A 25,715-nucleotide genomic window follows, 5' to 3' on the forward strand; every position below is an offset into this window, starting at 1 on the left:
AGCAAGGGCTGCCCCATCCCTTTCTAGCCCCAAGCAGGCTCAGATGTTGGGAGGGTGACAGATACACACAGACACACAGACACACACACACACACACATACACACACAAGCCTGAAACCCAAGACAAACTGGAAGACTTCCCAATAGAGGTCATCTTGTTTTGTTTTCTCTTTTACAAGTCAGCCACTAATGTACCTGGAGGTAAGAGGCTGATCCAGACAATATTTAAAAGATAGGCTTTTATTTTCTTATAATACAGGTAATATGTATCTATTAAGGAATTTTTTTTTTTTTTTTTTTGAGACAGGGTCTCACTCTGTCTCCCAGGCTGTAGTGCAGTGGCATGATCATGACTCACTGCAGCCTCAACTTCCCAAGCTCAAGCAATTCTCCCACCTCTGCCTCCAGATAGCTGGAACCACAAGCATGCGTCACCACATGTGCCTGGCTAATTTTTATTTACGGAGACGAGGTCTCACTGTTGTCCAGGCTGGTCTTAAACTCCTGAGCTCAACTAATCCTCCTGCCTCAGCCTCCCAGATTGCTGGGATTACAGGCATGAGCCACCACACCTGGCATATTGAGGAAATTTCTCACCACTAAGATATGTAGAAAGAAGGGGGAAATTCCTGGTAAGACCATCGTTCAAAGAATAATCTCCATCAACATTTTTCTTTGTTTTGCTCCAGTCTTTTTTCCTATGGATACATGTCTTGGTAGAAATAACAAAGAGGTTTTTACATATGTCAAAAATAAAGCTGTCTAGGGCTCTTTGAAAATGTAGAGGGTCACGCTAAAGAGTGAACTTTATTATTGATGACAGACCTACATTGTCTAACTATGCTACAATCAATTGATTTAACAAATATTCTGATGTTGGAATAGTAAAGATGTTTTCAGGGTCTTTTTTCACTGTTTCAGGGTTTCACTATTAAAAATTAGCTGACTCTTGAAGGATGAGCAGAAGAGGGTGAGGACGCTGGAAGGAGAGAGGAGGGGAAGAAGAGAAAATCACACACAATAGCTGGGAGAAGGTGCTGAAGGGACTCCATCCTAATGATAACTCAAAGGGATGAAGAAATTGGCTTTTGCTTTGTTTTGTTTTGTTTTGAGATGGAATTTCGCTCTTTAACCCAGGCTGGAGTGCAGCGACGTGATCTCGCCTCACTACTGCAACCTTCGCTCCCACAGCTTCAAGCAGTTCTCCTACCTCAGCCTCCCGAGTAGCTGGGATTTTAGGCGCCTGCCACCATGCCCAACTAATTTTTCTCTTTTTAGTAGAGATAGGGTTTCACCATGTTGGCCAGGCTGGTCTCGAACTCCTGACCTCAGGTGATCCACCCACCTCAGCCTCCCAAAGTGCTAGGATTACAGGCATGAGCCACTGCACCCGACCTGGAAATTGGCTTCTGAGATAAACATTTTATCACTCCCAGCAATCTGGATAATGGGAGGTAGCGAGATGTGTGAAGGAGGAAGGACCCAGGCCAAGAGCAGCGCTGTACATAGCTGCTGTAGTGGCTGAGGACTGGACAGCTGTTGAGGAGATGGAATAACTTAAAAGGTAAAAGTAATAATAAGAACAAGGTGTGACAAAAAGAAAGAAGATGAGCCCCAGACAGATCCACTAAGTTGCTCCTCCACTGGTACTTGGTTCCCCTACACTCCATTTTTCCCCCAATAAACCCTTAGCCAGAACCAATGCTCTAGTCCAGGGGTCAGCAAACTTTTCCTCTAAGGGGTCAGAGTATTTTAGGGTTTTGGGGAAACATAGCCTTTAAAAAGGTAAAGTAATCGAGCACTTTGGGATTGCAAAGCAGGAGGATTGCTTGAGACGAGGCTGGGCAACATGGTGAAAGTCCATTTCTACAAAAAAGTTTTAAATTAGCCAGTTGTGGTGGTGTGTGCCGGTAATACCTGCTACTCTGGAGGCTGAGGCAGAAGGATCACTGGAGCCTGCTAGTTCAAGGCTGCAGTGCACCAAGATTACACCACTGCACTCCAGCCTGGGTGACAGAACAAGACTCTGTCTCAAAAAAAAAAAAAACGGTAAAAACAAACAAAAAATTCTTAACTCAGGTGTGGATAGAAATAGGCTGTAGGCACTGTACAATTTGCCACAGTCTGCTCCTCTCTCCTACCCGTCCACATCAGAACACTCCTGAGAAGAGCCCTACAATTCGAGACTTCTTAGTGACTTTGACACCCAGAATGGATCGTTTTTTTTACATCATCCTCCATCATGACAACAAAATGATTTTCAGTAATAATCATGTAATGGTCAGTAATACTCATTATGTTATTGTTCTTCTGTTCAAAAGAAAAATATATTTCAATTTTAAAGATATTAAGCCGGGTGTGGTGTTTCACCACTTTGAAAGCCGAGGCAGGAGGATCACTTGAGGTCAGGAGTTCAAGACCAGCCTGGCCATCATGGCGAAACCCTGTCTCTAATAAAAATACAAAAATTAGCCAGGTGTTGGGGGCGCATACCTGTAGTCCCAGCTACTCAGGAGGCTGAAACATGAGAATTGCCTGAACCCAGGATGCAGAGGTTGCAGTGAGTCAAGATTACGCCACTGCCCTCCAGCCTGGGTGACAGAGCAACGCTCTGTCTCAAAAAAAAAAAAAAAAGATGTTGTTCAAATTGAGAAAACATTTCAAGTATTAATTTAAAATGTCATTTTCCAAACCAAGGTTTTGTACCTCACAGTCTTCAGTTTCACTATTTTAAATTGTAAATTAGAATCTCCAAGTGAGTACACAAGAGTGACAGAAGTGAAGCGACTCGAGATCTGGTTCTTTTTCTGGACAATAATTGTGCTGGCACAGTTTACCTAGAGTGTTCTGAGAAAGGCGGCAACACGTAACGCGACAGGGATTGTGGGTGTGGATTTTGCCAAGTGGGTATGGTTTTACCAACAATTCTGAACTCTTAGGAGCTTCCTCTCCCAACTAATGTGTGTAGCTGGCGCTACACATGTGCCAGGGTCAACTTAAAACCAGGAGTTCTTGAAATAACTTCCACGTAGAATACAATGTTTACAAAAGGATGAGAAATGAAAACTGGCTAATTTGAAGCATACACATACATAATTAAAACTCAACATAATTGGAACTTAGACCAGCTAAACATTTTTTCAGTGTAATTGTCTAGAATTGCTGGCATGTAGTGATGATTTAGAAAGCAGACCAACTTTTAGCTGTTTGTTGTTTTTAAGTCTTCCAGCTTATTGCAAGCTCCAGGGCAGAGTGCTCCCTGGCTCTGTCCTTGGTGTTCCATGGCCATAGCTGGGTAGTGGGACCCTGCAGGGCTCAACTTGACCTTTGGAACTGCCCAGCAATCATTTCCACTTGTTGTAGGCAACAGTCTCTTCCATTATTTTGAGCATTAAGGCTCCTACACAACCTCCGCCCTCCTCATTCTCAGCCTATAACCTAACTTCCTGCTTCACCAAAGAAATTAAACCATCAGATGTGACTTTCCATCCCACTGCTTACCATCATAGGTCCATCCAACCGCTCCTTGCTCCAGACTCAGAGGATGGGTCTCTCTTCCTAATCAAGACCAATCTGTTTCACCATCTCCAGGATTAGTCATTATCATCATTATATCTCTGTCTCTCCACCCACAACTCCTGCTCCTTATCCTGTCTTTGTACACACACTTAATTCTCATCCAAAAATAAAAATTAAAAAAAAAAACCATGAAAAATGAAACAGGCCAGGCACAGTGGCTCACACCTGTAATACCAGCATTTTGGGAGGTGGAGGCAGGAGGATCGCTTGAAGCCAGGAGTTCAAGACCAGCCTGGGCAACATAGTGACATCCTGTCTCTACATACATACATACATACATATATACATAAGAAAATTAGTCAGGCATGGTGGCATGTACCTGTAGTCCCAGTTATTGAGGAGGCTGACGTGGGAGATCCCTTGAGTCAAGGAGTTCGAGACCACAGTGAGCTATGATCACACCACTGCACGCCGGCCTGGGTGACAGAGCGAGACCCTGTCTCAAACAAACAAAAGAGGAGCTAGCATCCTCTAGTTCCATCTAGCCTCCCTCCTCTCATTCAGACATCTTGAGAGATAGATCTATGCAAAGTACCCATCTCATTATGTCTCCTGATGTAAATTCAGCCAATGGCTGTTCATTATGTACAAGATAAACTACAAGCTCCTTATTTGACTCACAAGGGCCCTGCATGATCTAGCCCCTGCCTACCTGGTAACCTCGCCTGGTGACCTGTATGTCACCATAGTATCTATTCAAACTCCTTTAGTCTGATACCCTATTTTTGAAGTAATTTTCTAGTAACTAATTAAGTTCTCCATGTAAATACTAGGAATGGGAGTGGGTGGAGGGGGGTAAAGTACGCGTCTTGTATAATGAGACATAAGTACCACCATTATTAGAAAGCTATGTCTTTCATTGTAATCAATTGGCCTTATCAGTCTCTCCTGAGTTGGGTTAGCATGAGCCAGACCCCCTGAGGCTAATCCACTCTGGATGCAAATTAACAAATTAACATTTGCACCCACAAAAACTGAGAACCAGATCCTCTGCTAGGGGCCCCACCAAGGTGAAGCTACCCTGAAAGTCTGCCGGAAGCCAGATGTTCCTTCTCTGACATCTTTCTTGTCACCTGTCAATATCCGTCTCTGTAAGGGAGACAGGGCATGGGGTTTGGAGTCAGGACTAACTGGGGTCAAATCCTAGTTTCCCAACTGACCACACTAAATACAGGCCTTAGAAAATCACCTTACTTCTCTGAGTCTATTCCCAAGATTGTAATACCTACATATGTGATGGCTGTAAGATGAAACGGGTTTCATAAAAGCACCTGATCCTGGGAAACAGTAAGGAGTGTCTTCAAATCTGTATGGTGACAAAGATTAACCTGAAGATCAGATGTGATACTGGAGCCACTTTGACCATGATGGGGAGGTTGAGCTGTACAGAGAAGATGAAGATATTTTTCATTTAGATGTTCCATGAAATTATTTGTTATATGTATTTCAGAAAAATCTTGGAAAATGTATACCAGTCATGAAGATATTGGGTATGATTTTGAAGATGACCCCAAAGACAAAAAGACACTTAAGCCCCACCCAAACATTGATGGCGGATGGGCTTGGATGATGGTGCTCTCCTCTTTCTTTGTGCACATCCTCATCATGGGCTCCCAGATGGCCCTGGGTGTCCTCAATGTGGAATGGCTGGAAGAATTCCACCAGAGCCGCGGCCTGACCGCGTGGGTCAGCTCCCTCAGCATGGGCATCACCTTGATAGTGGGTATGTTCATGTGTGACCTGTTGTAAAACTGAATCATTATCAAATGACAATTCCCCACTGTAAGTAATGTTTTATATTGTTGTAATGTTTGATATTGGATGTTACTAGCTACTGTTTTTTAATTGTGATAAAATATGCATTACATAAAATTTACCATTTTAGGCCAGGCACAGTGGCTCATACCTGTAATCCCAGCACTTTGGCCAACTCGGGTGGATCAGTTGAGGTCAGATGTTCGAGATCAGCCTGGCCAACATGGCAAAACCCTGTCTCTACTAAAAATACAAAAATTAGCCAGGTGTGGTGGCATGTGCCTGTAATCCCAGCTACTCAGGAGGCTGAAGCAGGAGAATTGGTTGAACCTGGGAGGTGGAGGTTGCCTGGGAGACAAAGCGAGACTCCCTTTCAAAAAAAAATAATTTTACCATTGTAAGCATTTTGAATCCCATTAAATACACTCATATTGTTGCACAACCATCACCACCATCCATCTTCAGAACTTCTTTTCATCTTCCCAAACAGAAACCGTATTCAATAAACACAAATTCCCCATTCCCATCTCCCCTCACCCCGGCCACCACCACTCTACTTTCTGTCTCTATGAATTTGACTATTCTAGGTACCTCATGTAAGTGAAATCATACAATATTTGTCCTCTTGTCTCTTGTGTGATATAACAATTTAAATACTTTAAACATTTGGAGTATTTTTAAAATTCATCATTTTGGCTGGTCCAGTGGTAGTGGATTATCAGAACTTATTAACATTAGTGTCACTAAAGCTGGTAAACAAACCCTGACTGCTAAATTTAACTGGCTTAAAAAAAAAAAAAAAAAAAAAGACTTTCATTTAAAAAACTTTATTTAGCCCCAAAGTCTGTTTGCCTAACCATTATAATTCATTATCTACTATTATAAATATCTGCTTATGTAACATTTATGAATTTTTTAAAGATAAAAATGGTAGATAAAACACTATAAAAGTCCAGTAACAATCTCATTTCAGAGTTCTGATTTTTTTTTTTTGGACAAAGTCTTGCTTTGTCACCCAGGCTGGAGCAGAGTGGCACAATCTGGGCTCACTGCAACCTCTGCCATCCAGGTTCAAGCGATTCTCCTGCCTCAGCCTCCCTAGTAGCTGGGACTACAGACACCACCACGCACAGTTAATTTTTTATATTTTTAGTAAAGACAAGGTTTCACCATGTTGTCCAGGCTGGTCTTAAACTCCTGACCGCAAGTGATCACCTGCCTTGGCCTCCCAAATTGCTGGGATTACAGGGGTGAGCCACCGTGCCCAGCCCGAATTCTGATGTTTTCAATTTGAGATATTATTGATCACTCATTATTGAAAAATCTTCTAAACTGTCTCTAGAAAGCTTACTGATATATAGCTAACAGAAAGTAATAACAATATATTCTTGTATTTTCTTTTTTTTCTTTTGAAACGAGGTTTCTCCATGTGGCCCAGGCTGGTCTCGAAATCCTGGCCTTAAGAGATCTGCCCACCTTGGCCTCCCAAAATCCTGGAATTACCGGCCTGAGCCACTGTGTCTGACTGCATTTTCTTTTTTAAAACAATTGTTTAACATGGGAGCATAGATTCAAGTTTTCCTGAATATATACTACCTATTGTTGTATTTTCTAGTTAAACCTAACCACACAGCAATCTATGACGTCAAGTCTTATATAGCTGGAGATACTAAACCTGGGAAGTTATTATAAATATAATGCTATGATGGCTAATGTGTTTCAGTTTGAAAATGAAATAACTCTTACTGTCAATTAATATTTAATAAGCATCTATTATATACTAGGGGCTTTCCCTTACATTATCTCATTTAATTTTATTTCCTTCCCTTAACAATGCTCTGAGGTAACCACCACTATGATGTTTTCAGTTGTTTCACTTGAAGGTGAAAGCCATATATTTATATCTAATTGTTTGAATTTAAAATATTTATAATATATTTTATCCTGGAAACATAAATGGCCTCTAATCTGTCTTTGGTTTTGTGCGAGTATGTGTATGCCAGGCCAATGTGTGTCTGATTGGAATCTGTGCTTTTCAATGATTTCCAATTAGTAATTAATTTCTTGAATCCAATTCAGAGACTTGTTGATCTTGGCTGGCATTCAACTCATTTTTTTTTTTTTTTGACTCTTTTTAGAAACAGGGTGTCACTCTGTTGCCCAGGGTGGAGTGCAGTAGCACAATCAAAACTCACTGCAGCCTTGAACACCTGGGCTCAAGCAATCCTACCACCTCAGCTGCCTGAGTACTAAAACTACAGGCATATGCTACCATGCCCTGCTAATTTTTAAAACTTTTTTGTAGAGATGGGGCCTTGCTATATTGCCCAGGTTAGTCTCAAACTCCTGCTTTAAGAGATCCTCCTGCCTCAGCCTCTCAAAGTGCTGGGATTACAGGTGTGAGCAATGTTGTTTTGTTTTGTTTTGTTTTGTTTTGTTTTGTTTTTGAGACAGAGTCTTGCTCTGTCGCCCAGGCTGGAGTGCAGTGGCACAATCTTGGCTCACTGCAACCTCCGCCTCCCGGGTTCACGCCTTTCTCCTGCCTCAGCCTCCCAAGTAGCTGGGACTATAGGCGCTTGCCACTATGCCCGGCTAATTTTTTGTATTTTTTAGTAGAGACAGGGTTTCACTGTGTTAGCCAGGATGGTCTTGATCTCCTGACCTCATAATCCACCTGCCTCGGCCTCCCAAAGTGCTGGGATTACAGGTGTGAGCCGCCGCACCCAGCCAAGCAATGTTATTTTTGATAATACAAACAATATTAAGGCCAGGCGTGGTGGTTCACATCTATAATTCCAGCACTTTGGGAGGCTGAGGCAGGTGGATCACCTGAAGTCAGGAATTTGAGACCAGCCTGGCCAACATGGTGAAACCTCGCCTCTACTAAACATATAAAAAATGAGCCAGGCATGGTGGCAAATGCCTGTAGTCCCAGCTACTGGGGAGGCTGAGGTAGGATAATTGCTTGAACCCGGGAGGCAGAGGTTGCAGTGAGCCAAGATGGTGCCACTGCACTCCAGCCTGGGCAACAGAGTAAGACTCTGTCTCAAAAACAAAAACAAACAAATAAAAAAGCAACCAATATTAGTTACAATGGTAGTCCTAATGATAAACAACAAGGACAAAGTGTTATTTCTCAAGTTGTGTGGCATAAATCATTTTTGTCTGTAACATTATTGAACTGACTTCTTCAAATCTGCATTTGTTTTGTTAAACTAGGACTATTGGTCATAGGAAACATGCAGGTAGGTTTATTTCAGCGTCGGGCATGTTCAAGTTTTAAGTCAGTTGTAATTCTACTTTCTTAGTAAAGGAAAACTGTGTTTCTATAACACTTAAAATCCAGCTCCTTTTTAAAAATATATTTGTAAGGGGTAAAACAAAACACATGTAGATTTAATCTTAGAAGTGTACGCACGCAGTAATGTCAAAAAAAGACTCAGAAGAAGGCGAGGATATGAAATGTCCCAATATTTTCCAAACCATCCACTAAGTTCATCTTAGATATTATGTTTCATAAGTCCTATGGAAATAAGCAACAGAAACCAGTCCTGAAATGATCGGATATGGTTTTAAAGATGATTCCCAAAATAAGAATCCCTAACTCATGGTGAAATGTGATGGTCACACTTAATTTAATTGAGAGGTAACTGTGTGTTCAGAATTTTGTGTGAGAGTCCCCGAATTCCAGACTGTGGAATTTCAGATTTTAGACTAATCTTTCTACAGGGAAAGCTGCCTGCCAGATAAACATTTTTTGCTCTGAGTCTCAGAAATCATAACACAGCAGGCCTCATAGTTATATAAATGAAAGGTCTTTTATTCTATCTATTTACCTAAAATTACTGTTCATTATCCCAAGCCTCCTGGTACAGGGTGGCTGCAGATTTGTTGAGCAACCTCAGGGAAACTTTTCAAGCCAGAAACCAACAGTAACAGCTCTCCTTTATTGAGCACTTACTGCATGCCAAATGCATGTTAATGTACATGATCTCATTTGATTCTACAACACTGGAGGACAAACCATTGTCTGTATCTTACAGAATAAGAATATGCAACACTCAGAGACATTAAGTAACTTACTGAAGGTTTAGCAGCCAGTAAGTGTAGGGCTGGCTTTAAACCTGGTCCATGGGACTCCAAAATTGTGTCTACTATGACACTGCCTGCCATTACATCAAATGAGAACTGAAAACATACTTGAAATGAATAATACAAATGGTTTTTATGTACTAATCATTGTAAGCACATTTGGGCTACCTCTTAAATTTAAAAAGGTCCTTGGTTTTTTGTTTTTTCTTTTTTGTTTTTTTTTCTGAGAAGGAGTCTCGCTCTGTCATCCACGCTGGAGTGCAGTGATGCTATTTCAACTCACTTCAGTCTCTGCCTCCTGGGTTCACACCATTCTCCCGCATCAGCCTCCCGAATAGCTGGGACTATAGGCACCCGACCCCACACCCGACTAATTTTTTATATTTTTAGTAGAGACGGGGTTTCACCATGTTAGCCAGGATGGTCTCGATCTCCTGACCTCCTGATCCGCCTGCCTCAGCCTCCCAAAGTTCTGGGATTACAGGCATTAGCCATTGGGCCCAGCCAAAAAATCCATGATTTATATGACAGCAGTTGAAAGTCCTCTCTCTTGGGCAGTGGTTTGCATATGGCAAATTCAATAAATATGCATCGTTTCCTTCTTTTTTTTTTTTTTTTGAGACGGAGTCTCACTGTGTCACCCAGGCTGGAGTGCAGTGGTATGATCTCGGCTCACTGCAATCTCCACCTCCCGGGTTTACACCATTCTCCCGCCTCAGCCTCCTGAGTAGCCGGACTATAGGCGCCTGCCACCATGCCCAGCTAATTTTTTGTATTTTTAGTAGAGACGGTGTTTCACCTTGTTAGCCAGGATGGTCTCAATCTCCTGACCTCGTGATCTGCCCGCCTCAGCCTCCTAAAGTTCTGGGATTACAGGCATGAACCACTGGGCCCAGCCAAAAAATCCATGATTTACATGACAGTAGTTGAAAGTCCTCTGTCTTGGGCAGTGGTTTGCATATGGCAAATGTAATAAATATACATTGTTTCCTTCTTTTTATTTTTGAGAAGGAGTCTTGCTCTGTCACCCAGGCTGGAGCACAGTGACAAGATCTCGGCTCACTGCAACCTCTGCCTCCTGGGTTCAAGTGATTCTCCTGCCTCAGCCCAATGAGTGGCATGGATTTGCCACTGTCCTGCAGAAGGGTCCCAACCTTTAATAAAATGTAACCACCTCATTTGTATTGTAAACCAAAAAATATCTGAGACTGGTCTCAATCAACCCGGAAGTTTATTTTGCCAAGATTAGGGACATGCCCGAAAGAAATAAACACAGAATCACAGAAACAGTCTGTTACCTGTGCCTCTCTCCAAAGATGATTTTGAGGATGTCATTATTTAAAGGGGAAAAGTGGGCTGGAGGGGAAAGGGAGGGTACAGTAATCCATGTGTTGCAAGAGTAAAGGTGCAGGTCAGGGAGTCATCAATTTTGTATTCATCTCACACTCAGTAAATCAGCACTTTTACATAAAATAAGGTGAACATAGAGTAGCTACCTGTGGAGCTATATAACCCTTTCTCTGTGGCTATCTGCTTAAGAATAAAAGGAAAGGCAGTTGCTTGCATGAGTCAGCTTTCAGCTTAATATTTTTCTTTTGGCAGAGTGAATTGGGGTGCCAAGTTTGTATTTTCCTTTGACAGTGTCTACAGCAGCCTTTGTGATGATTGCTCTCTGAATAATTCTTGGTGGATGCCTTATCGTTGGGGGAATCCACAGGCTACACAAGATAAATTACTTGCTAAATCACTTTAGAGCAGTGAGTGTAAATCTTGATTGCACATCAGATCCACCTGGGGAGCTTTACACTCCCCACCCCGTGCTCAGGCTGCACCTGGGATGGGCTCCAAGTATCAGGATTTATTTTAAGCTCCTTAGCGACACCACTGTTCAGCTAAGGCAGACAGTCACTGATTTAGAGGCTCCTAACTCTTTATTTTGGTGAGGGGTTACCCTAAGAGACCTGGAGTTCAAAGAATTACCTACTTCCATCCCCGAGCACTGCCAAGGCTCACCTGTGATTGCTCCTCTCTTCACCGGCGCTTTTTCCCCCCATCAACTGCCAGGATGGGTCAATAAAATATAACTTTCTGAGGGTGTTCCCCACAGCAATGGGACACTTTTTGTTTGAGATGAAGTCTCACTCTGTCATCCAGGCTGGAGTGCAGTGGCACGATCTCAGCTCACTGCAACCTCTGCTGCCCAGGTTCAAGCGATTCTCCTGCCTCAGCCTCACGAGTAGCTGGGATTACAGGCGCCCGCCACTGCACCTGGCTAATTTTTGTAGTTCCAGGCTGGTCTTGAACTCCTGACCTCATGATCCACCCGCCTCGGACTCCCAAAGTACTAAGATGACAGGTGTGAACCACCACACCCGGTTGGGACACTTTATTACAGTGGGAAATGGTCCAAGATTCAGATTCCTTCTGAAAATGAAAAAGTCAGATAATCTGGATAATCTCATCCCAAAACATCGAATTATTCTATAAAAGTGTGAGTCATGGTCAAAGAATTGTATCTCAATTGTATGATTCCCCCTTCTCCTTAGATTGTGTGGGAACTTCTTTTATTTTCTTGAAATGGTTTGATTTTGGCAATGCTAGTGAACCATCAGTAAACAATGTGTAGAAAATGAAATTGAGCCGGCGCAGTGGCTCATGCCTGTAATCTCAGCACTTTTGGAGGCTGAGGCAGGTGGATCACCTGAGGTCAGGAGTTCGAGACTAGCCTGGCCAACATGGAGAAACCCCGTCTCTATTAAAAATACAAAAAAATGGCCGGGCGCGGTGGCTCATGCCTGTAATCCCAGCACTTTGGGAGGCTGAGGCACGTGGATCACCTGAGGTCGGGAGTTCAAGACCAGCCTGACCAACATGGAGAAACCCCGTCTCTAGTAAAAATACAAAATTAGCGAGGGTGGTGGTGCATGCACGCCTGTAATCCCAGCTACTCGGGAGGCTGGGGCAGGAGAATCACTCGAACCCAGGAGGCGGAGGTTGCGGTGAGCAGAGGTCACACCATTGCACTCCAGCCTGGGCAAAAAGAGCGAAACTCCCTCTCAAAAAAAAAAATAAAATTAGCTGGGCATGGTGGCAAGCACCTGTAATCCCAGCTACTCAGAAGGCTGAAGTAGGAGAATCACTTGAACCCAGCAGGCAGAGGTTACAGTAAGCCAAAATGGTGCCATTGCATTCCAGCCTGGACAACAAGAGTGAAACTCCATCTCAAAAAAGAAAGAAAGAAAGAAAAGAAAGGAAAGAAAGGAAGAAAGAGAGAGAGAGAGAAAAGAAAGAAGGAAAAAGAAAGGAAGGAAAGGAAGGAAGGAAAGAAGGAAGGAAGGAAGGGAGGGAGGGAGGGAAGGAGGGAGGGAGGGAACTGAGTCAAAGAGCTTGGTTTTTTTTTTCTTTTTAATGTACATATATTTTATAACCATAGAGAAGTCACAGCATTTCTGGGTCTCGCTATGCTCATCTGCAAAACATAAATGACTGAAGCCCCAGCATGTGAGAGTTGATTGAGTTGATAACAGTGTCTGGCTGTTTAATGTTTTTAGCAGTAAAATAGTTATACTTTTTTTTAATTTATAAATTCCTCCAGACATGAATATTTGCACTGAGTTTGGAATTTTCTCCTTTTTTTTTTCTTTTCTCTCAAACGCCTTTGTAATGTAATGTTTCATAAAGCACCTCAGAAAAATTTGCTTCTGGGCCTTTTCTGTGAAGTGGAAAACATGATTGTGCTACTGAACTGTGATCTGCTGACCTTTCAAAGGGCTATAAACAGCAAACTGACAAGTCATGCATTTTTCTCTTTTTTACCCACTCATCCAAGCTAGGCGTAGTCAAGTAACCATGGGTTTAAAAAAACAAAAAAAAAAATGTGTAAAGAAATCAAACAAGTATGTCTAACTTATGGTATGTGAATTTCATTTAACCCCAGTCATTCCATCAGATTTTTTATCAATGAATTTATTTTATATATTATTTCTATAATGTGCATATTTAATAACAAAAAACATTTATATAAAGTATGTTTAATATATTAAGTCTAGGCCGGGCGCGGTGGCTCACGCCTGTAATCCCAGCACTTTGGGAGGCTGAGACGGGTGGATCACGAGGTCAGGAGATCAAGACCATCCTGGCTAACATGGTGAAACCCCGTCTCTACTAAAAATACAAAAAAAAAAATTAGCCGGGCGTGGTGGCGGGAGCCTGTAGTCCCAGCCACACGGGAGGCTGAGGCAGGAGAATGGCGTGAACCTGGGGAGCGGAGCTTGCAGTGAGCCGAGATCGCGCCACTACACTCCAGCCTGGGCGACAGAGCGAGACTTCGTCTCAAAAAAAAAAAAAATTATATATATATATAAAGTCTAGTCTAAGAAGTTAATTTACTGAATTATTTCCTGTAATGCAACAGAGTTAATTAAATTAATAAGTCTTTACCTTCATAGTTTTTAGGATTAGGCACCCACAAAACCACTAGACAGCCGGGCGCGGTGGCTCAAGCCTGTAATCCCAGCACTTTGGGAGGCCGAGACGGGCGGATCACGAGGTCAGAAGATCGAGACCATCCTGGCTAACCCGGTGAAATCCCGTCTCTACTAAAAAATACAAAAAACTAGCCAGGCGACGTGGCGGGCGCCTGTAGTCCCAGCTACTCCGGAGGCTGAGGCAGGAGAATGGCGTAAACCCGGGAGGCGGAGCTTGCAGTGAGCTGAGATCCGGCCACTGCACTCCAGCCCCGGGCGACAGAGCAAGACTCCTTCTCAAAAAAAAAAAAAAAACCACTAGACAAAAAACTCATTAGCAGACTCTACCCAAATATACACATGAATATAGTTAGAACTTTAAAGGAAACTTTTAGTTTAAGCCAAAAGGGAAGCTCTTTAGAGTTAAACAAGTTTTTAACATAGTTCATCTGCATATAAAGTTTCATAACTTTGTAAAGTAATGATCAAAAATACGATGATGATTAAAATATGCCATCTTACTGAATATTGAATACTAGCTCATATAAATCTGGATTCCTATTTGAACTAGGAATCATTGATCACAGGATAAGCATTCAGTTCCAGTGACATCAGAAATTACCACAATATCAGGAAGAGAACAAAGAAGGCTGACAATTAAGAACTAGAAAGTCAGCCAGGTGCCATGGCTCAAGCCTGTAATCCCAGCACTTTGGGAGGCCAAGGCAGACAGATCGCTTGAGCCTAGAAATTCTAGACCAGCCTGAACAACACAGAGAAACCCTATCTCTATAAAAAATACAAAATTATCAGGACATGATAGCACAAGCTTGTAGGTCCAGCTACTCAGAAGGCTGAGATGGGAGGATCACTTGATCCCAGGGAGGTCAAGGCTGCACTGAGCCGTGATCACACCACTGAACTCTAGCTTGGGTGACACAGTGAGACCCTGTATCAAAACAAAAACAAAAACAAGAAAACAGAACAAAACTAGAAAGTCAGTGTAAAGGAAACAATCAGAATGCATTTCATAAAATACTGTGCTCTTGTGAGTGTTGTCACAACTTACACAATGGAAATGGATTCCCGAATCTCCATAGCTTGATAGGTCTGGTCAGAGACTGTGCACACCAGCAGGGATGGGAGTCTGTATGAAGTGATGACAACTAGTTCTTTTCAGCTTGGTTTCAATCTGGGTATCCTCATGAAAACAGGCTATTAGTTTTCTGCCTGAAGCACAGGAGTTCTGAAGGTTCCCTTCCTGTACTCCCTTTTGGTCTCAGTTTCCTTATCTGCAAAATGGGTATAATGAAGACAGCTTAGTTTACATGGTTGTTGAAACCATTAAATGACATAATTTGTATAAAGCACTTAGCAAAGTGCTCAGTAAATGTTAGCTAATAGATAAATATGGTTATATATATATATATAAAAAACATATAAGCTTAAGTATATATCTTTCAATAGAAGGAGAAGGCGAACATAATAACCTTCTGTCCATATAAATCCCCAAGTTGCTTCTTGTAATGTATATCTATACACACACACACATAAAGCACTTCTGTATCTTTGAAGCACAGTTTAAAAACCATTGATTGACGGACCTGATAACAGTTCTTTTTTTCGCTCATTATACATAATACATTTTTAATATTTCTATTTTAGTCAAAAACTGAAATTTTTTTTTATTTTGAAAGAAGCCAAAGAAATAATGTAAGTGAGGCCAGGTTTAAGACCAGAGGGAAGGACAGAGACTGCAGCAAACTGGAAAGGGTCTGTCCCAGTCAAACGGGCTCAGCCACCGCACAGCTCCAACTAAATTTGGTCCTGTGGGAAGGTAGTCTGTGTTGCCACTGGACTTTTTGTGAATACTCTTAATTTTTAAACATCAGCAACTAATTCCAGACATTTTTTAGACTTTGTATGGGATCGACAAAACGCATCCACAGGCTAGAGATAGCTCTTAGACCACTGGTTTTGTTGTAGACGAAAGAATAAATGTCTATTTATTTCAGGTCTGCCTTTCTTGAAAACCTAGAACCTTTGCTCTCTGAGGAAATTACTTAAAATCATCTTTGCATGCTAAAAATGTTTGGCATATAAAGCAATGGGGGCTTTTTGTTTCATTTAACAGCTCTAGTAACATTTTACTATTTGTCTTCACATGAAGATTTATGAGAAAGAATGAAACTGAAGCGCCTTTAGTCAATTCCTTTTCCAATGCTCTGTGACAGGCCCTTTCATCGGCTTGTTCATTAACACCTGTGGGTGCCGCCAGACTGCGATCATTGGAGGGCTCGTCAATTCCCTGGGCTGGGTGTTGAGTGCCTACGCTGCAAACGTGCATTATCTCTTCATCACTTTTGGAGTGGCAGCTGGTAAGCATGTGGCTTTTTCTAAACTCGATTTTAAATGTTTTATAAGACATCTTGGCAATGGATTTAATTGTGGAGAAAAGAGACACATTAAAACATTCTGTTCTGTTTCCTCTACCCCACTTCACCCCAACCCCTCCCTACACTCCAGGAAATACATTTTAACATTACATTTTAATATGCCTTAAGTGGGGGAAGCCCACCCAGCAACAATACTTGGCCTCCCTAATAGAATCAAATTATATTTCCACGCCTGGTTCTAATTGTCAGTGCTATCTCCAGTGAGGGACAGGAAAAGGAAGGCAGTAATGTTGACTTAGGTGAATAAACCAAAGATTAAGGAAATTACGTCGGTGTGGTGTGGGAAATAAACTAAATAATAGGCCAGGGGCAGTACCTCATGCCTGTAATCCCAACACTTTGGAAGGCCAAGGCGGGCAGATCACTTGAGGCCAGGAGTTCAAGACCAGCCTGGCCAACATGGTGAAGCCCCGTCTCTACTAAAAATACAAAAAAAAAAAAAAAAAAAAAAATTGGCCAAGTGTGGTGGCACATGCCTGTAATCCCAGCTCCTCAGCAGGCTAAGGTATGAGAATAGTTTTAACCCAGGAGGCAGAGGTTGCTGTGAGCCAAGATTTCGCCACTGCACTCCAGCCTGGTTGACCAAGTAAGACTCTGTCTCAATAAAAATAATGATAATAAAGCCTCCTGTGTGAAAATGGAAAAGAAAAAAAATAGATAAGTAAACATTAAAAAAACAAAGACTAAGGAAATCAATAACATTCATTTACTCTTTAATAATCATTTGCTCTTTTTTTTTTTTTGAGACAGAGTTTTGCTCTTGTTTCCCAGGCTGGAGTGTGATGGCACAATCTCGGCTCACTGCAACCTCCAGCTCCTGGGTTCAAGCAATTCTCCCGCCTCTGTCTCCCAGGTAGCTGGGATTACAGGCATGCACCACCATGCCCAGCTAATTTTGTATTTTCAGTAGAGACAGGGTTTCTCCATGTTGGTCAGGCTGGTCTCAAACTCCCGACCTCAGGTGATCCGCCCGCCTTGGCCTCCCAAAGTGCTGGGATTACAGGCATGCGCCACAGCACCCGGCCTTATAATCATTTACTCTTTTAACCCTGTTCAAATTCATAAAATAGCATAAACCACACGTATATGTAGAGACTAAGAAGCAAATCTAGAGTACAGTTAGGTTGTCATTCCCCCGTGAAGAGGTTAATATTGGCTGCCAGGTACCACAATCTGCATATCCATTATGCAAAATATATTCCCAGCCACAATTTCCTTTATCAACAGGTAGTGTGATTCACACAGATGAGTAATTACTTATACAATTGCATTTTAAATAAACTGAATCTCCAGTTGACATTCTTTTTTTTTTTTTTTTTTGAGATGGAGTCTTGCTCTGTCGCCCAGCTTGGAGTGCAGTGGCCGGATCTCAGCTCACTCACTGCAAGCTCTGCCTCCCGGGTTTATGCCGTTCTCCTGCCTCAGCCTCTCGAGTAGCTGGGACTACAGGTGCCCGCCACCTCGCCTGGCTAGTTTTTTGTATTTTTTAGTAGAGACGGGGTTTCACCGGGTTAGCCAGGATGGTCTCCATCTCCTGACCTCGTGATCTGCCCGTCTCGGCCTCCCAAAGTGCTGGGATTACAGGCTTGAGCCACCGCGCCCGGACCAGTTTGACATTCTTTTTGAGTACAGAGCTACAATGAATGTGTTAGCATAAGAGTTGAAAGTTAGCTTGGAATTCTGGCTTTTCTTTTTTCATTGCTATTATCTGTGTGACTTTGGGCAAGTTATTTAACCTACTTACACCTCAGTTTCCTTATCTGCAAAATGGGTATAATGAAGAGCTTAGTTTACATGGTTGTTGAAACCACTAAATGACATAATTTGTATAAAGCACTAAGCAAAGTGCTCAGTAAATGTTAGCTAATAGGTAAATGTGATCATATATATATATACACACACACATATAAAAAAACAAAAAAGTTTAAGTATGTATCTTTTGATAGGAGGAGAAAGTGAACATAATAACCTACTGTCCATATAAATCCCAAGTTGCTTCTTGTAATATATATCTATACACATACACACATAAAGCACTTCTGTATCCTCTGAAGCATAGTTTAAAAACCATTGATTGAAGGACCTGATAACAGTTCTTTTTTTCCCTCATTATACATAATACATTTTTAGTATTTCTATTTTAGTCATAATTGACGATGGTAAATATTTGTGGAGTCAAATGTGATGTTCTGATACATGTATATATTGTACAATGATTGAATAAGGTTAATTGACATATCCATCACCTCACATACTTGTGATGAGAACATTGAAAATCTACATTTAGCAATTTGAAAAATACACATTATTACTAAGTACAGTCACCATATTGTGCAATAGATCACTAGAACATATTCCTCTGGTGAAAACGGTTCTTTAAAAGTGTCAGATGTTGGCCAGGAGCGGTGGCTCACACCTGTAATCCCAGCACTTTGAGAGTCCAAAGCAGGTGAATCGCATGAGCCAAGGTGTTTGAGACCAGCTTGGGCAACATGGTGAAACCACGTGTCTAGAAAAAATACAAAAAATAGCCACACGCGGTGATAGTCCCAGCTACTTGGGAGACTGAGATGGGATGATCATCTGAGCCTGCGGAGTTTGAGGATGCCATGAGCTGTGATTACACCACTGCATTCCAGCCTGGGCAACAGAGTGAGTCCCTGTCTCAAAGAAAAAAAAAAGTCAGATATTTTCCCTGAGTATATTAGAAACTCTTCCCTATAATCGTCCAATGAATAGGGCTAGCACTGGGGTTTTTGTGTTATAGGTGAGGAAATAAACACTCCTTTTGCTGAGACTAAGGAGCCAGGTTGGGGTCTCTGGACACATAGTGCAATCAGGGGAGGCTTAAGACGGCAGAGATCCTCAGAGAAGCCATTCATTCTCCCAGCAACTTGCTAAGCACATGCTGTCTGTTCTGGGCAGTCCTGGGCATACCAGTGGTGAAAATACATTGTCTTGCCTGCCTGAAGCTTATATTTTTCTGATGTGAGAATGCGGCTCCATTTTGTTATTGGAGGAACTTGTGCCGCAAAGCCTGTTGGGAAAAATGGCGGGCTAGAAACCGGCTTGGCTGGATGGTCTTTCTGCCGCTTATCCCTGGGGGCTGCTTTTTAAATAATCACTGTTACAGCTTTGTCAGAAATTAAAAAGCGTAAATAGATGCTAATTAAGGAAATGCAAGTGATCTTTGCTGCAAATTCTGGATATGGCCACTGACGTTGCCCTGTGTCTTTTCTTCCCCTGTCGGCCTGTGCAGGCCTGGGCAGCGGGATGGCCTACCTGCCAGCGGTGGTCATGGTGGGCAGGTATTTCCAGAAGAGACGCGCCCTCGCCCAGGGCCTCAGCACCACGGGAACCGGATTCGGTACGTTCCTGATGACTGTGCTGCTGAAGTACCTGTGCGCAGAGTACGGCTGGAGGAATGCCATGCTGATCCAAGGTGCCGTTTCCTTAAACCTGTGTGTGTGTGGGGCGCTCATGAGGCCCCTCTCTCCTGGGAGAAACCCAAACGACCCGGGAGAGAAAGATCTGCGCGTCCTGCCGGCGCACTCCACGGAATCTGTGAAGTCAGCTGGACAGCAGGGAAGAACAGAAGAGAAGGATGGTGGGCCCGGGAACGAGGAGACCCTCGGCGACCTGCAAGCCCAGGAGTGCCCCGATCGGGCCGGGCACAGGAAGAACATGTGGGCTCTCCGGATTCTGAAGACGGTCAGCTGGCTCACCATGAGAGTCAGGAAGGGCTTCGAGGACTGGTACTCGGGCTACTTTGGGACAGCCTCTCTATTTACAAATCGAATGTTTGTAGCCTTTATTTTCTGGGCTTTGTTTGCATACAGCAGCTTTGTCATCCCCTTCATTCACCTCCCAGAAATAGTCAATTTGTATAACTTATCGGAGCAAAACGACATTTTCCCTCTGACGTCAATTATAGCAATAGTTCACATCTTCGGAAAAGTGATCCTGGGCATCATAGCTGACTTACCTTGCATCAGTGTTTGGAACGTCTTCCTGTTGGCCAACTTCACCCTTGTCCTCAGTATTTTTATTCTGCCGTTGATGCACACGTACGCTGGCCTGGCGGTCATCTGCGCACTGATAGGGTTTTCCAGTGGTTATTTCTCCCTAATGCCCGTAGTGACTGAAGACTTGGTTGGCATCGAACACCTGGCCAATGCCTACGGCATCATCATCTGTGCTAATGGCATCTCTGCGTTGCTGGGACCACCTTTTGCAGGTAAACTCTGTGAGGTTGTAAGAGCTCAGAGTGCATGTAGATACGGTGTGTTATTTTATAAAGTCCAAGATAAGAAGGAGGTTTCCATTTGTGCACATGTTCTTTTTATCTTCCCATTCCTGCCCCCTAATTTCTCATTTATACATTTGAGCAAGTTAAAGGCTATTCTTTTCCTTTCTTTTTTCTTTCTTTTTTTTTTTTTTGAGTCGGAGTCTCGTTCTATCGCCCCAGCTGGAGTGCAGTGGTGTGATCTCAGCTCACTGCAACCTCTGCCTCCCAGGTTCAAGAGATTCACCTGCCTCAGCCTCCCAAGTAGCTGGAATTACAGGTGCACACCACCACGCCCGACTAATTTTTTATGTTTTTGGTAGAGATGGGGTTTCACCATGTTGGCCAGGCTGGTCTCGAACTTCTGACCTCGAGTGATTCACCCGCCTCAGCCTCCCAAAGTGCTGGGATTACAGGCATGAGCCACTGTGCCCGGCCAAGGCCATTCTTTTATGTAGAATGTAGATGAAATGTAGATGAACTTTTGATCCTATCCACATGATAAGGCAGTCAGGCTGGTAGAGTGAGGAAATAAAGTGGATGGGTTGATGGAATACTGCCGGGCTCCTTACCCATTTGAAGAAGGTGGCCTCTGGGCAGTTCCAGCTGATTTCTGTCACCAAGAAATACTGAGAATTGTTGCCAGATCTTCTGGGTATTGTTTCTCCCCAAAGGGAAGTTAAGAATCTGTACTGTTAGGTAGCACTAACAGATTTCCAAAACACCATGTGGCAGGTGCAACAGAACACATCCATGGACTCAATCCGGCCCCTACATTCGCTTCCTATTGTTGCTGTAATAAGTTGCCAGAAACTTATGGTGGCTTAAAACAATACAGATTGGCCAGACGTGGTAGCTCACACCTGTAATTCCAGTACTTTGGGAGGCCGAGGCAGGAGGATCACTTGAGCCCAGGAGTTCCAGACCAGCCTGGCCAATACAGTGAGACGCCATCTCCACACAGACACACACACATGCATGCATACACACAAACACACACACACACACACACACAAATACAGATTTATTATCTTACTGTTCTGGATGTCAGCAGAGCTGAATTCCTTCTTGAGGCTTTAGGGGGTAATTTGTTTCCTTGTCTTTTCCAGCATCTGGAGGTCACTTGCATTCTTTGGCATGTACCCTCTTGCTCCATCTTCTAAGCCAGCAGTGTAACGTTTTCCCACCTCTCTCTGATTCGGACTTCCTGCCACCTCCTTTCACCCTTTATTTTTGAGACGGAGTCTCCCTCTGTCACCCAAGCTGGAGTGCAGTGGCAGGATCTCAGCTCACTGCAACCTCCACCTTCTGGGTTCAAGCAAGTCTCCTGCCTCAGCCTCCTGAGTAGTTGGGATTACAGGCGTGTGCCACCACGCCTGGCTAAATTTTTTTGTATTTTTAGTAGAGATGGGGTTTCACCATATTGGCCAGGCTAGTCTCGAACTCCTGACCTTGCAATCCCTCCCGCCTCGGCCCTGAAGTGCTGGGATTACAGGCGTGAGCCACCATGCCCGGCCACCTCCTTTCACTTATAAGGGTGCCTATGATTACACTGGGCTCACCTGGGGAGATGATCCTGGATCCTAAATTAATCACACCTGCAAGGTCCTAAATTAATCACACCTGCAATGTCCCTTTTGCCCTAATTAGGTCACATATTCATGGGGTCGAGAAATTAGGGATAGGAGCATTCTGCCTACCACAGGCCTGAAGGCCACTAGCTGGCAACATCTAGGATACGATCTCTGTCATGTGTTCCCTTCATTTACAAGAGGCAAATTCACCAGACAACTTGCTATTCGGGCATACCAGAAGCCTTGGGCATCAGGGAATCTTGTGTCTGGGCCAGTGCCTTTGTGGAAAGGCAAGTCAGGTTTGGGCGGGTAGACTCATGCCCCAAGACACCAGCTGCTGGGTGAAGATAACAAGGTCTATCTTCTGTCCAAGAACTGGAGATAGGAATCTGCATAGCATGGCAAAGGCTGGGGCAGAATGCCAATACAAAGGTGCTCTCTGGTGGTGGCCCTCAGCCAGCCAGCCAGGGCTGGTAGTGATTGTCAGAGCTGCTAGAGGTTTTGTGCAGAGCCTCGAGCTAACCCAGTGGAGCCTAACCTGTTCAGATGTCCCCTCCCCCAGCCACCCCCAAGCACCCTCCTGTCTGGGCCCTACAGGCTCTTTATTCTCATATCCTCTGGCAGGAGTATCTCTCCCCAGTGGGTGAAGGAATCCCATGGGTACAGGACAAAGCCCTCCCTGCCCCTTTTTTCCCAGTCTTTCTATAAGTCATAAAGTCACCTCCTCCCTTAAGACCCTCACTGGCAGAGAGCTTGTGCCAACAAACACGCTTTTAAATCCCCTTGAAATCTAAAGTACAAGAAATCATAGATTTTTGCCTATGCAGCAGACAACACCGGCAGTCGGCTGACTGAAGGTTTAAGGTACAGGAGTCCCCTTAGGAATCCCCAGGGCTACATATAGGGCTCCTCCTGCAGCAAGCTGCTCCTGGTGTCTGCCTGTGCACAGAGATGCAGATGCAGCATTTTTAAGTGAAAATGGCTACAGCAACGGAGCAAACTATATTGGCAGTTGAAAGGTCTAAAATTGCTCACTGATCTCATTATGTAAAATTCTCTGTCAGGTCAGAATGCATTTGATTATAACGTCCTGACAATGATGGTTTAAGCATATTTCTGTCACATAACCAGAAATATACAGTTCAGGGACTGGAGGATGTTGGGGCAATGTCTCAGAGATCCTCTTGGCCCTTTCCTCATGTTAACTGCCTCATGGTGACATAATGGTTGCTGTATCTCCAGCCACTGCATCATCATTTATAGCAGGGAGAAAGAAGGGGGGAAAGGCTCAGTCCCATCAGAATTCCACTTACATCTGATTGGCCAGAACTATATCACACAGCTAGTTCAAGCTTCAAGGGGAACTGTGAATGGAGTATTTTGCTTTCCAGCCTCTGCACTAGAGGAAGGAAATGAGAAAAGAATTGGGATTGGCAGTTCAATCAGTCAGCCAATGGTGCCTGCTAGAGATGTTAAATATCCATTGGAGGTATGGGGACCTAGTAGTTGCTCCTCTGCCCTCTTATTGGAGGTCCTTCAGATACATTGTATGTATAAATGGGCTCTGTCACTGATGGTTCTTTGCATGATCCAGGGGTACTTTCTTCTAATGGGCAGGCTCGGGTTGTTTTGTCTTGATCCATTAGATTTCAATGGTAGCGTCCCAACACAACTGTGAGGTGTGGCCTGAGTAATTCTCGAGATCAGTGTTAGTCAAAGCACCAGAGTTTGCCAGGATAGGTTCCTTATCCCATCCCTGTGGTCCTGTGCTGTCCATTCATCTGCATTCTAATGAGCTTTCTTGAGTGGAAGAGAGAGGAATGACAAGTAGAGGACAGGGAGTTATACCCAACCCTCAGTCATCAGGTCTTATCTCTTGACTGCTTTGAGGTTCCTCCCTAGAGGTGGGTTCTGTAGTGGAATGGGATCCACCATGGATGACAGAAATCGTTGTGTTAATGGTTGGGAGCCTTCTGTGATGCGTATCATATGGTGCTATGGAAACCCCAAAATCAACATTCGGATGTGCCTGTCTAGGCCAGCAAGCTAAAGGGGACTTTCTTTATTTGCATTTGTTGGTTTCTTCATCTTCCATTGAATTCATGCACTAAGGAATGATGAACAACATTCGTTGGCTACCTGCATGATGTTTCATTATTGACTTTCCAGACCAAGGAGCCAACATTGCAATGAGATGCAAGCCACCATTTATGTGCACTGTAGGCTCAGAGCGACTGGCAATATGAGTTACTAAATGACCACATTACACTCTTGCTAGAAATTCGAAGTGCACTAGAAATTATTGCTTAGCTGGGTTTGCTGCAAGGAAAATTACTGTTCACATTTCTTTTTTAAAAAAAAAAAGTTTCAAGAATGTACAATCAGAGATATTGAACAGACATTTCAACCATGTCATTCAGCAGCATGGACTTCTTGATCTAATTTATTTATAATGTTGTTGGGCGTTTTGTTCAGTGCCTTTAAAGATATACTATAGGTCGGGTGCGGTGGCTCATGCCTGTAATCCCAGCACTTTGAGAGGCTGAGGTGGGCGGATCACCTGAGGTCAGGAGTTGGAGACAGCCTGGCCAACATGGTGAAACCTCATCTCTACAAAAATACAAAAATTAGGCACCTGTAATCCCAGCTACGTGAGAGGCTGAGGCAGTAGAATTGCTTGAATCTGGGAGACGGAGGTTACAGTGAGTCAAGATCACACCACTGCACTCCAGCCCGGATGTCAAGAGCAAGACTCTGTCTCAAAATTAAAATAAAATAAAATACAAAATTATGTAATAATAGTACATACTTTCCTAGATGTTTCAGTGTATAATATGGGAAAACCTCAGCCATCAGATTTGACTGACCAATATTCCACACACATCTCTTCCAGTCACATAAAATCTAACACCTTAATAATTTGCAATGTTTTCCACCAAAAGCTGGGGCCCTTATTTAATTAATAAGAAAAACAGCATTACTTATTTGACAGACTCAAATGAAAAGAAAATGTACTTTAATAGGGAACCAGATTTTACTTTGAAGCTATAGGTTTGAGTTGGTGCTTGGATGAGGGTTGCCAAGAATCCTGGGTTGCCAAGAATCCCAGGTTCCAAATCCAGGAACTGAGGTCAGACCTCCAGGAGGGGTGGTGAAGGATGCATGAGAAAGGCAGCTTGTGGGAACTGTCTTCTCTCTGAAAAAGTTGTGTCAACATGTGCTGAGGGTCAAAGCTCCTGGTAGAGTCCTGTCTCTCTTGACCTGCTTTACATCTGACTGGGTTTGAATTCAAACTAGCAGAAATATTAAAACAGGCACCAAAGGGAGATGGCAGGATCTAGAGTTATTTAATAAATAAATCCTAAAGGTAGATTGGAGAAAAGCTATGGGATTAACTTAACATGAAAGTTAGGACTACTCCTACAGTTTGTGCTATGTTAAATTGTTCAGTAAAGTTGGGTGTGCTTTTTATAAAAAAAAAAAAACTGACATGAGTTACATTTGAAGC

At 43.2% G+C, this 25,715-nt stretch overlaps 1 protein-coding gene across 1 annotated transcript in view; it reads left to right on the forward strand.

The window, feature by feature from the left end:
* SLC16A14 (solute carrier family 16 member 14) overlaps positions 1-25,715 on the forward strand; it is a 36,151-nt gene that overhangs the window by 4,654 nt on the left and 5,782 nt on the right. Inside the window, exons 2-4 of the mRNA XM_033229928.1 lie at positions 5,030-5,302; positions 16,127-16,270; positions 19,608-20,585. Of these exons, the coding sequence (XP_033085819.1) occupies positions 5,044-5,302; positions 16,127-16,270; positions 19,608-20,585 (1,381 nt within the window). The 5' untranslated portion in view covers positions 5,030-5,043. The remainder of the gene's footprint in view (positions 1-5,029; positions 5,303-16,126; positions 16,271-19,607; positions 20,586-25,715) is intronic.

Source organism: Trachypithecus francoisi, unplaced genomic scaffold (assembly GCF_009764315.1).
Source record: "Trachypithecus francoisi isolate TF-2019V2 unplaced genomic scaffold, Tfra_2.0 Lachesis_group13, whole genome shotgun sequence".
Classification (NCBI taxonomy): Eukaryota; Metazoa; Chordata; class Mammalia; order Primates; family Cercopithecidae; genus Trachypithecus; species Trachypithecus francoisi.